At 46.8% G+C, this 13,336-nt stretch overlaps 1 protein-coding gene across 1 annotated transcript in view; it reads right to left on the bottom strand.

Annotated features, from left to right (window-relative positions):
- PPP1R8 (protein phosphatase 1 regulatory subunit 8) overlaps positions 1–13,336 on the bottom strand; it is a 132,160-nt gene that overhangs the window by 94,537 nt on the left and 24,287 nt on the right. The window contains exon 2 of the mRNA XM_086957487.1: positions 2,951–3,011. Within this exon, the coding sequence (XP_086813613.1) occupies positions 2,951–3,011 (61 nt within the window). The remainder of the gene's footprint in view (positions 1–2,950; positions 3,012–13,336) is intronic.

Here is a 13,336-nt window from a genome sequence, read left to right as displayed (position 1 = left end):
AACTCCAGGTTAAAAAATGCTCAGCAGTTTCGGGTGATATGTGGGCATCGCACATAAGGTACTACTTATTAAAGTGATCATGCACATAATTAAGAAAAAAAAGTGTGTCCTGACTAATGCAGGAGAAAGTGTCACGTCGCCAGTAAACGATCCAATCCCGGTAGGCGGGGCCAAAAGGAGACAAGGCGGCAACAAGGAAGGACTAAGAAGCCTCCTTTACAATGAGAAGCCTGCATTTAGCCTAAGCTATGACGCAAGCCAATGGGAAGAGGGGGTGGGCTACAAGTCCCCTTCCTCGACCGTATTGATTTCAAGAAACTCTTGGATGCCGAGAGTAGCGCATGCGCGCTGCTATCGACAGCCGAGACCTAAAAATCCCCAGGCAGATGTTTTAAGTGAGATTAAGGTTAATTCCCAGCAGGCTGCTAACTCTACCAGTCCACAGGGGTCCACCAAATATGGTAACTGGTTCAGACCAGATTGGAATCAGCTGAGCTAGTCATTGGATGCAGGACTTTTTCATTTGTACCAAAAGTCTGGAGACTGTCTAAGTCTGCTTTGGCTGTCATGACGGGCTCACTCAATCCCAAACTGTATGAGGGGGGTGACACAGCTACACAAGGGTGGGGGTCCAAAGTTTGATGTTTTCCATGTGTGTGCATAGTTCTAGATAGTAGCGTTCTTGGCAAGGTGAATAGTTAGCAAGTACATCAAGTTCACCCCTTTTCAGCCTGCCCAGTCCTCGATCCTCCTCTTTCTTGCAGCTGACATTGCAGCCAGGTATTGTGCCTGGCTATGGATGTGCATCCTCTTCAGACAAGAAGTTGTCTCGTGTCCACCTTCCGTGTATGAAAGTAGACTATTTTATACACTTTGACCTTCCTTTTTTTCTCCTAAAAGTAGACTTCAAAGTGATTTCTAAATCCACATATGACCTCAAAAGTGAGCCTAGACTTTAAAGTCTAAATCTTTCAACCTTTAACTAAAACCATATGTTAAGAGTCTAAACGCAACCTATCTTCAGTCTAATCTCCCTGCCGGAAGAATAAGCCATCTCACCACCCATAAGACATTAAATCCAAATCTTTGCTTGCTTGACAACACTTGATTATACAACATTAACAAGTCAAATCTAACTCCACATACCAAATTAAAACCACTAGGGCCAATACTAAACCATTAAGTCTAAGCCCCAAACCTCACGTCTAACAGTAAAACTGTTAAAATGAGTGTTTACTCTTAAACCATTAAGCCTACCCTCAAAAGCCCCAAGCATGAAATCTATGGTCACACCTCCGTAGCCAGTCTAAAATTAAACCCAAAAGATTGAAATTATATCCCCAATCTCAAAACCACACATCTAAACCCAATTTCATACCATATGACTAAACATTTAAGCCTAAACTTAACCTGTCCAGCTCTGTGTTTAAGGTCAGCAAGCATCTCAGGTAATTATTGTGGACCAAAGATAAGAAGTTAGTAAAGGTTGTTCTGTGATACTGTGTCTACCCCAGTCTGGAAAAAGGACTTTGTTGCAGCTTTGAACAAAGCAACTGTCTAACAATGTTTACTGCCATATTTAATAGTTCTCTGGATAAGGAAAACTTGAGGAAAAGTATTTAAAGTACAGCAAGGAGGGATGCATTATGAAAAAGTAACTATTCCCAATAAAAAATGGGGATATGTGTAATTAAATGAATGACATGAATGCAAACGAAAGTGGATAGATGTAGCAATGCTGAAGATGGATAAGGAGGTATACTGCAGACAATATACTCCCTAATTCAAAGTTCAGGGAGGGGTTAGCAACACAATTTGGTGTCACTGCACTCTGAAAACCAGGGTGATGCAAAAATATCTGGAACAGCATCCATCTTAACTTTTCACAAACGCTGACAGTTTCAGACCACAGTCATATTATTTTACAACAAATAGATAAGCATCAGTCAGTGCTTCGGGCATTTGTGACTTATGGTAAATCACCTCTAGGCTTCTCCAACGAGTAGCTTGTGGGCTACTGGTAGCCCCCAGCTACTTAAAAGTAGCTCTCATGTGAGCAGTCCAGTTTACTAAATCTGAAGCTTTTGCTTGGCTGAATTAATACATATATTCTAAAATTTAAATGTGTTCATCTGAGACAATAACTTTTAAGTTTGTTTGGAAATAAATGTTTTATTTTCCAAAATATATATGATGCTAAAATATAAGTGATAAATCGTGTGGCACCCGGGGAAACACATCTAATGTTATTGCCTTTGTGCCAGGGGTTGCAGCTATAGCTGCTATGTATTACCCATGTTAAGGCATTCCAAATTGACAAAACCTTTTTATGTTGCTTCTGACAACCCTGCCTGATGTAATGCATGTAATTGATCATTGCTGGCAGCCCTGCACTGTGGTGACCACTACCAGTAATATATATAGTCTAAGGTAGCCACCAATGTATTCTTGTCTGGTGCGGTATTCATTACAACACTAACAATATTAGTAGTTCATGATGATTTTAATTGAGCATAAGTAGCTCTTATTACAGAAAAGATTGGAGATGCCCCCTCCATCTGACAGTTTTGCACCCAGTGAACATTATTGTAAAAATCTATTTACTGGAGTTTCAAAATAGTTAGTAGATGTTCCTGTTTTACGTAACTCAAATACTTCTGGAACCACAGAGCCCATTGTGCCATTTGTGATGGACGGTGACACTAGTTACCCCTTTACAGTACAAAACTTGTCTACCATCTCGCACTACTATTCTTTCTTCCCTCATAGAACCCAATTGCCTACAAGCAACTATTGGGCCCTTTTAAACAGTGCCACTGTGCCAAGAACAAAGCAATTGGCAAAAAAGCAAAGTAATCATTGCCACTGTATTTTAACATCACCCTCTTTCACCATATTGACATGGATAATGCACAGTCTACTTTAGAAAACACAAGTATGAATTTCATACCTCTATAAGTTTGTCTCCTTTGACTACATCAAGATGTAAACCAGGCGGAGGTTTGCCTGCCCTGGTGGGAAAAAAAGATAAAGACAAGAAAAACATGAATAGTTAGCATTAATCTTAGGAACAATGGCACACCGGACAGAAAAGTCAGATCTTTCTTACAGTTCTGAGGGAAGCCTGGACTATAATCGATCTTTGTATGCAATCTCGAAGACAGAATACCCCCAAACACCAACCACTTCCATCCCAAGGCCCCCTCCCTTCGCTACTCTTATTCCTCATTAATCAGCTGAGAAACAACTTGATACAATAGACTGGGAACACACCAAACAAACTGTTATCCGGTTTCCCAGATTCGAGGTAGCCCACCCTAGCCGTTCGGCAACTCCTCTCCTTACCCTTGAATCACATAGGCCCATGTACATGTGAGAAGTTTAAGTTACCGAAAGAAGTGTGTTTTGTAAGCTGGATAAGTACAGGCACTTACTTTAGTTACATGGAACTCATAGTCATAGGCTTTACAGCAAAGTCAGTGGACTTTGCACACATTTTGCCGATATGTGCATTTTCTGTGAATGTGAAGATGGGAGTCTGGCAATATTGTATGTACACAACTATAAGAAAAGAGATGTCAGCAGCCTATTAACACCACTGCTACTGGTGGGTCCACAGAGACAATGGACATGCCTAAGCAAGAAATCAGGCAACAAAAAAAAATCTAACTTGTGTATACACTCATTCCCATGAACTCAATCAACTTTAAACAGGTTGCTTGCCGAGCTAAAGAGCTCCTTGAAACCACAAAATGAACTAGAGCACGCACACGAATAGCTGGTAGAATGGTTACCCATTCAGTCTTAGTCACAGTTATCTTGACTGGCTTAAAGCCATTTAAGGAGCGTTAAATATGACCCCATGGGGCGAGGGATAACAACACACGCAAAATTTAATAATTGCCATAAATGCTCTCATGGGCAGACCTATACCACTTTCTATTCCAGAATGGACGACGTGAATGTGCTTTCAAATCAGATCACACCAAAACAGAGTGGTCCGTCGTAGTTGGCTGCCACAAAACAGTGAGACTATGCCCAATAACAGATGCTACTGAAAGTTATCCGTTTATTATGTCGACAACAATGATGAACTTTAATAGGGCGCGTAAGGGACTTCTGCAAGTCCCCTGTTGTATCTCACTAATGTCATGGCTAAGATTATTTGATTAATGTGGCTTTCTGCTGCGTAGATGCCAACAGGAAGTGGGTTTACAGCCCATAATGAAGACTTACTGCACCTGGCCGAGGAGGGATTGCAGTTATACATTCCTCTACAAATGAGAGACGCAGGAATACTAGAAACATTTAGTCCTGATGAAGAGGGATGAATTAATCTGGCCAAAACAAATTTAACGGACAATACTGTATTATGCCACCAAAAGCTGTTGAGCTTTTGAATATCTTCCAGCTTCAATATAACCATCCCAGTATTCCCGGGAGGCAACTCTACCCTCAGTATTAATGGGGGGAAATGCTAATTGATCTTCTAGGGACAACTAACTAATGGGAAATATGTGGAACACACATTCGTTTAAAAAAAGTAGTTTCCAAAACACTTTTTTAAACACCAAATCAGTTAATCAAGAATTCATCAATTCTTTTAAAGAGCACCAACAGAGAGTAACTGACGGTGAAATCAATGAACACAATGACTCAAGAGCCCACTACACAGCATTACATCTATAGATGTGGCAGATTAGGTTTTCTAGCCTGTAAATGCACAGGAGAGCGCAAGATAAGGTAGATGAATGTTTTCTTAATTATTCATTATGGCCGGCAACTTCAGTCGGTTAGCTTAAGGTCAAGACAAATTTCTATCAAACTGGCAAGTGCATTTTAAATAAAGTGCTACTGTGCCAATATCAATACCTATGTGTTTTTTATTAGTCCACATGATTACAATTTATGAGTGGGTTTGTAGAAATGAGCGGGTCATCGACTGTGGACGTTTAGTGACTGATGGGGCTGAACGAAGGGGTACGCAACTGGATGACTGACGAGATGTGGAGAATAGACTCCTGCAGGCCACGACTGCAGCAACAGTTTCACCTTGTCACTCATCTGTACCCAGCCACCTGCCTATGTAGTCAAACACTTATTCAACCCTCCATCCACTCACCTGCTCATGTAGAGACCCCATACTGTGTATGGGTCTAGCGCACACAACATGGACAGATGAAACCAGGGACAACACGAAGACCATATTCATTTTGCATGGTCCCTGGCTTGACTCATTCATGTCGCGGGCACTGGGTCCAGCGACACAAGTGGAGGAAGTGTTTTATCATGTGAAGTGTGGTAATTGGAGATTTGTGAATCCCTGCAGATTCCCTAACTTTATCTCACAGAAATGGGAGGAACATGGTTGTTTTTTGCCAAACTTTAAGGTTTGAAGGCATTGCGAGCAAGAAACAATAAGGAGATGCACGAAAGCCAGACCACCCTGGACGTTTAGTGTCACTGCAGGTTACAGAACTTTCTTTAACAGAAATTCAGTAAAACAAGTGCTAGCCAAAGTTTGCAAGGCCTTCTGAGTAAAAACAAATCTGTTGTGAGATCGACATGAGTCACGATCCCGAATGTCCTAGGTGTCTAGCTATCAAAGAGGTCTTGGATTGGTAGTTTTTAGGTTTCGCTGGGGAACGGAGCCTTTAGGCTCCGCCTCCAGAGAAATCTCTTGATTGCAGTAGTGACTCTGGAACACGCCCCTCTGCTTCATTGGCTAGCTCCATAAATGGAGGCTAGCCATTGGAACAGAGAGGCGTCCGTCATGGCCGGAGGAGACTCGGGGGCGTTCCCGAGAATCTTTGGCTTTTGCCGACGTCACGCGACGTCAGCCGAAAGCCGGGAACGCCCCCGAGTCTGTTCCGGCATTGCCGGCACTTCTGCGTCTCTCCTCCCCCCTTTCCCGCCCCCTGGGTTTATTTTCGTCATTCGACCACGCCCCCCCTCGCCCACCCGGCATCTGGACCGTTTTGTGGCGGACTTGTGGGCCGATCGAGTGCCCACCTCGATTGATGGTTATCTTTAAAGAGCCGGTGCCCACCCGGCATTTGCCCGATAAAATCAGCCCCCGCCTGCCTGCCTAAGGAGAAGGGCCGCTGCGCTGCCCGCAGCGACCCGGAAGTGGTTGGTCGGAAGTGCCCGCCCCCGCAGCCCGGGGGGAAGAATCAGCATACACAGGAGGAGGGCGGGGGGCAGAACCGGGGTTGCACGGATCCTGAAAAGTCTTCGCCAGTGGCAGTCTCCAGGACAAAAGGGGGAAGGGACCGAGGCAGACAGACTGCACGTAGAGACAGAGGAGCGACCGGCAGTGGGAGGGTGTGTGCCACCGGTGGACGCGAGCACCAGGAAAAACGTTCTTTTGTTTCTCAAAAATGGTATGTTATTATTATTTTTTAAATCACAGGTTTCTTTTACGTGAGTCTTCTAATGAACCCCTCTTGCCAATTGGGAATACACGTGTAATTTACACTCTCCGCTGCCCCTCTCAACACCCCATTGTGTGTTTTTCAGGTGAGTCGGAAGTTGGGTCCGTTCTCGAAGTGGGCAAGGCTGGAATTTTCTGTTAGGAACATTAATACTCATCAGAACCCCAAACAGTTATATATCCCCAATGCGTCCTGTGAGCACCTTATAGAACAAAGGTGCACGGAATGAACAGTCACCCTGTGATACTTGCTTCCAGGCTTGTGCGTGGCCTTATGCGCTAGTTGTCAATTGTTTTGTGTTTACCTGTGTGTTTGTATTTTTCAGTGTGTCGTATGTGTGTTTTTGTTTTTAAGTGGCCGCGCGTCTTGGTGTGTAACAATCTGTGAGCATGTTTTTTATGCAGGTGTGTTTGTGTGTCTGTGTTTATCTGTGTGCTGTATGCACGTGATATATTTTTATGTCTGTGCGTCGTTGTGTGTTGTGTGTGGGAGGGGCCTACTTAGTACGATCTTTTCTGGTTGTGTGCGTGTTGGTGCGTCTGATTATCGGTTCGTGTTATTGTGTTTAATTTTAAGTGACTATCTTCGGTTTGTCTTTGCGCGTGCCTGTGTGCTTCCGCTTATGTGTGTGCCTGTGTGTAGTTGTGTATATGAGCTTGCACGTTTATCTATGTGTATGTATGTCTTTGTGTCTGTATGTCTTTGTGTGTCGTATCCTTGCATGTGTTTGCTCATCTCATTTCTTTGAAGGTGCCTGTGTGTTTGTGTGTGTATTTGTGCGTGCGGAAGTCTCTGTCCGCATGTACCTAACCTAGCTGTGCGTGCTGTGCACTCACTGGTGACCGCACATGCCCCCAACACATGATGCAACCGTGGCAAACACGGTGTAATCCACACGACCACAGCGTGACAATCCAAGCAGCCTGGCAGATGCTTCAAGCACTAATAGGCAGTCCAGTGCCTCTCAAAATCTCACTCCATTGTAGGCGCTTTGCGAAGAAAAAGCCACGCTCAGAAGCAAGAATTGACGTCAAATTATACTGTGCGTGTTTATATTTACCCACGCAGGGGTGAGTATGTTTAATTATTTGCGTGTATAATTGTAACTCTTTGCAGTCAGATTTTGGAAAATCGTGGTGCTCGCTTGATGGACAGTTGTCTATCTACACGCTATGACGCTGAGGAAAAAAGGTTCTTGGCAGTCTAGGGCCGCTGAGCCTGGCGACGAGGCCACGCAGCGTGGATCACACCTTGTTGCCTTTCAATAAATTAACTGTACATAATTGCAATCATTCCGAATTTAACGAGGAACACTACAGTGTTTAACCCCTAGCAGCACAGCTGGTGAGGCGGCGCGAAACACAGGAAGACGTCACTGTGAAGTAAGAGCAGAGAAGAATGATGAGTATGACGTCAACAGCAGAGAAATATTCAAGAAAACTAACCATGCAGTGGAATTTATAGCAATGCATTTCAAAATGTCACTTTCAGTGATAAATGGAGTTTCATCAATAATTCGGCGAAATAGGGACCATGTAATGTCGCAGATGGATATATTGCGGGAGTGGGGGGCTCTCATCAGCATGGCCCCCACCTCCCTGCCGCGCGGGGGGTACTGTGAGAAGGTGGCCTGATATGCAGTGGTCACTATTCTAGTGCCCACTATGTATCAGTCCAGCAACCCTTATTGATGATTGGTTGTAAGTCAACCTTATAGACCAGCTATCCTAGTAGCATGGATACGAGCAGTCTAAGGCTAAAGACTCGAGAGGGCGTGTTAAGCCAGCTGTTTACCACACATATACCCCTTGAATACCCAGTGAAAGGACACCACACAAGTGTTATGAAAATAAACAGTTATTTATTAAAGATCACAACAGCCCTGTACTCTTTATGAGGACAGGGTACTAAGCACAAACCAAAACTCTTACAAAAATACTTAAGTTAGCACAGTATATACAAATGCCCGAGGGGCACGGAAAACCATATACTCTGAAAGTGGAATGCGAAATTCCTAGCAGGTAAGTACAGTACTAATAGCTTTTGGAATCGCTAGGACTTGACTAGGGAATCGTTAGATTACGACTAGGAGGCCTAGGGGACTCGGGTGCAGTGTGTGCACTCTCACGCGAGATGCGGACAAAAGTCTATGGTAGCTAGGAAATAGAAAGTTAGTGTTCTCGGGCGAACCCGACCTGGTAGGGAGAAAACGAAGATAGATTCTGACCCTTGGATAGTGAGGCTATGCTGGGGCACCGAAATGCCGAAGTTACCTAGCCCAGGGGCTGCAGCTGCATAGGTCTGAAAAGACGTCGGGAATCCTCGTAGACGGACCAGGAGCCGGAAGAAAAGATGCTGGCCGGTGACCAGTGAAGAAAGTTCAGTTGGATCCAAGCCTGGATCTCGAAGATAGATGACACCTGAAAGCAGAGGGGACCAAGTTCGAGACTACTAGCCAGTAGTCAGTGGGCACCAGGAGGGCACCGGATGGTAGCCACCTCGACAAGGTGAGTGGGTGACGCTGTAGCTCGAAGATCTCACGGACCAGGAGGCGTTGTCGGCGACCAGGATGGAGGATCGAGCTGTCCCACGAAGATAGAAGCTGTCGGCGTCGCTGGACCCAGGATTGGGCAACAAAGCCTTGGCAAATTCAAGCCCACGCGGTGGACCTAAAATGGCGTCTGGAGTGGACCAGGAGGGTCCGGGGTGCCTCTCTTGAAGAAGGAAGCAAGGGCCAGCCTGGAGCAACCAGACCAGCAGCAGAGATGTCGTCGGGCGTCGTTCAGAAGGCCACAAGCCAGCCGGCTAGTAGCCAAACAACGCGGTGCACAGCAAACAGCAGAAGGGCCCCACGCCGATCGTGGAGATGCAGGGAGGCTGGCCTTGGGTGCTGGAGCTGCGCAGGGTCGGGGCTTCTCGGACCCCAAAGCACTCACCAGTGGAGGACACGGTGGGCTTGCAGTAAAGATGTCGTGCAGTCTTGGCGATCGTCGGTCCCTCGAGGTCTCGTCGCACTCACGGTTCTCAGCTTTGCTGTAGAGGTGAGTAGAGGTCAGAGGTGCCAGGGAAGCCGGGTCTCGTCGAGCTGGGTCGTCGGATTCGTGATGAAGGACTTGCAGCAGACCGCAGTGTTCTTTAGGATGGTGCCTGCGGATGCAGGGTGACTACTCCTTAGCCACAAGGGAGAATCTTGAAGAAGAAATCGTGAAGTCCTTTCGAAGAAAGTGGTATCTTGATTCCAAAGATGATCTAATTTGAACAGGGGGCCCGCTCCTATCTTTATACTAAAAAAAGGGGGCTGACCCGGTGACTAGGTCCTGCCTATGGGTGGGACCAGGAGGGGGGTGGTTACACCCCTCTCCCCTGCCGGACTTCCCCAGGCCAGGGGCTGGTGTGCCCCTGGAACTGGTTCTGACTGGCCTATGCGTAGTGAGCACCGGGGTGCCACTCAGCAGTCACCTTCCTGAAAAGCCCTGCCTACCCAGGATACACAAAACCATGTCTGGGACGGTGCTAGCACCGCCCCGGACAGGAAACCCTTTGTCCAGGCCTCCCTCGCTGGAAGGACTCCCAGCAGCAGGAGGTCAGACTCGTGTCTGTGGTGGCAGCATCCATTTTGTGGAGCTGAGGCTTCAGTTAACTTTAACCGGGGTTCACAGTTACATACATGTCGTGTCCCTCTAGAAGGGTGGAATGCTAACCCCGTCGCCAGAATTGGCGAGGGGTTAGTATTCCAATTCGTATGACACCTTACTCGACATGTTTTGATAAAGCAATACCAAAGATAGCATTTAACCGCGAGGATTATAATGCACTTAAGAGTATATGGTATGCGATATCATGGAACAGCTATTAGGACTTGGTTCCGCAAGCTGCAGACAGGCTCAGCTCATGCCAGAGCACCATCTCACACGATTCCAAGCACTCTGCCTTCAGGATTGTCAAGGCCTGCCATAGGAGTGACTGATAGGAATCTGTGTGTCCATTTTAGGGTTAGATATAGGTATACTATATCTACAGCAAAGGGTGATTACACGACTTTGCCCCAGCTGTCATGCAGCCAGTTGTGTCAAATTTAGGAGGTCAGCCAGGGGTGGCATAATACATGCTGCAGCCCCTGGCAGCCCTGGGTACACCTATGCCCTGAGTTACAGGGTCTGATAAGGTGGCCCAGTACCAATTGGAAATGTACCTAGGGTACATGGAATCCATTTTAAAGAGAGGGCAGTAGGCCTGGGGTCCTGATTGGCAGGGTCCCAGGTCGACTATGTCCAAAACCAGCTAAAACACAGGGCAAAAAGTTGGGGGCAACCATAGTCAGGATGTACCTTCCTACACAACCCCCCCCCAAACGAAAGGAGATAAGGCTACCCTTGTCCAGGTAAGCCTCTATTACCTAAGTGGCCATATAAGGAAGGACCAGCTCTGGCTTGGTTTCCCCCTGTGTCATGGTCCACTAGGCAACCCCTCACCCTAAGGGTATCTGAGGGTCTCCACCATAGGGAATCTCTGTCTCTGGTGTGTCTTGGGAAAGTAAAAGGCTGATGCTGGGATGGAGTACTGAAGTGAGGCTCCTCTACCTTTGGGCTCAACTTCCTCCAATCACCATCCATCATGTGTGCCTTTCTTTCTTTAGCTGAGATGCACTGAGCTCTCAGGGTCAGCCTCTGGCTACCTAAAGCTGGAGGCTGAGTCCCTCTGTTTGGCTTACTGGAGGGACAGGTCAGGTCTGGGGTTTTTAGGCCCCATGTTTGGCTGTGCCCAACAGTGTCCAGCTGTGGGAGTTCCCTAACTACTTTTAAGGGGGATCCCTCAGGAGTCTGTTCTATTTTCACTTGGCTAGGGTTACCAGCTTCAGTGATCCTAATCTGCTGATTAAGGGGTTCTTTTGGACAGGGGGCCCTTTGGGGTCCACCACTGGCCTCCCTGATCTCTTCAGCCCTGGGCTGACTGAGACAGGGTAGAGAGGTGCAGGTTACCTGCTCCAGACTGGGTCCCACCTGGGAAGGTTCCACTACCATCAGGGGCTCTGCCAGGCTAGGCCTGACTACCTCTGGGGCAGTTCCTTCAACAGGGGTAGAGTCAGTTCCCTGAGGAGGCTGGCTCTCACCTAGTGTCTGGGAGGGGGAAGACTCTTCTTCCTCCTCAATGCTCTCTGTTTGAGTGGAGTGATCCATTGTTTCAGGCTTCACACCCTCACTATCTGTTTGAGTAGAGGCTGAGACCATTTCAACCTTGCCAACCTTTTCAGGAGGGCACTCAGTTTGTGTTTGGGCTGTGACTGTCACAGCCCTCCTATCCTGTTCTGGAAAGTCTGTCTGAGCCTGGGCAGTGGCTACCACTGCCCTTCCAACCTTTTCAGGGAGGAATGGTGCTTGGACTGGGGCTGTAGCTATTACTGCCCCACTAACCTGTCTGGATAGGCCTATCATTCTGGAGTGAGTTTCTTGCTCCACCTCAGCCCATGCTGAGAGTTCCAGGTCATTCCCCAGTAAGCAATCTACAGGTAGGTTATCTGTCACTGCCACTCTCATGGGCCCTGTGACATTACCCCAGCTGAGCTTGACTACTGCCATGGGATGCCTTCTCTTCATTCCATGAATGTCTGTCACCTGATAAGTAAAACCAGGGGTCAGTTGAGCAGAGGGGACCAGATGGTCACTCACCATGGTGAGGCTGGCCCCTGTGTCTCTGAATGCCTCAACTTTCTGACCATTCACTAAAACTTCTTGTCTATACTTTCCCAAAATGTGGGGTCCAGTAGTGAAGTTGGCAAACCCCATGCCAGTCTCACAGACAAGAGTGTGGTCAGGGAACCTGGCTAGGCCATAGTCCTCCTGATTGCCCAAAGTAATGCCCACCACATTCTTGGGGGCACTCCCACCACCTGGGGGATTACCACTAGTGGTAACAGGAGGTTTAGGAGTATTACCTGGGGGTATGTTTCCCTTATTACCATTTTTAGGGCAACTGACATCACTTTTGTAATGACCCACCTGTTTACAGGTATGGCAATAAGGTTTCTTTTGTTCTGAAGGAGTGTTCTGGGACCCACCACCCTTGTTGGAGTTTTGGGGCCCTTGGGAAGTCTTCTCTGAGGATTTATCCCCACCCTTCTCTTGAGGCTTGGTTGATTCCTTTTTCTGGTCACCACCCTGGTTTTTAGGCCTAACCCTGGTTCTGACCCATTTGTCTGCCCTCTTACCCAATTCCTGTGGAGAGGTCAACTCAGAGTCTACCAGGTGCTGATGTAATAACTGGTTCTGACAATTATTTAAGATTTGCTCCCTCATAATTAGATTATACAATCCTTTAAAATCAGTAACCTTACTACCCAGTAGCCAGCCTTCAAAAGCCTTAGTGGCACAATCAACAAAGTCAGTCCAATCTTGAGACTGAGTTTTCTGGGTGTCTCTGAACAGCATCCTGTATTGTTCAGTGGTTAAACCAAACCCATCAACCAGTACATTCTTCAAGATTTTGTAATTGTTAGCATCCTCCACCCTTGTGGTGAGGAGCTTATCTCTACCTTTACCATCAAAGGAGAGCCACAAGATAGCTGCCCACTGACTTTGGGGAACACCCTGCACAGTGCAGGCTCTCTCCAAAGCAGTAATCCATTTGTGGATGTCATCCCCTTCTTTAAAGGGGGGCACTATCTTATTCAGGTGCTTTTTATCAAAACTCCTTTCCCTATTGCTAGGATTATTGCTGCCACCAGTGGGCTGTAGCCCACATAATTCTTGCTCTCTAGCAAGGGCAAGTCTCTCTTTGGCCAGGGCAAGTTCTTCCCTTTCAATCCTCAGTTTGACTGCCCTTTCTTCAGCTTCATACACTCTCCTCTTAGGGGAAGACATCCCTCTGTGAGAAGAGTTGAGAGAGCCATTGGTTCGAAAGGATCT

Source organism: Lissotriton vulgaris, chromosome 2_1 (genome assembly GCF_964263255.1).
Source record: "Lissotriton vulgaris chromosome 2_1, aLisVul1.2, whole genome shotgun sequence".
NCBI classification, from domain to species: Eukaryota; Metazoa; Chordata; class Amphibia; order Caudata; family Salamandridae; genus Lissotriton; species Lissotriton vulgaris.
This window is presented reverse-complemented; position numbering and strand designations above follow the sequence as displayed.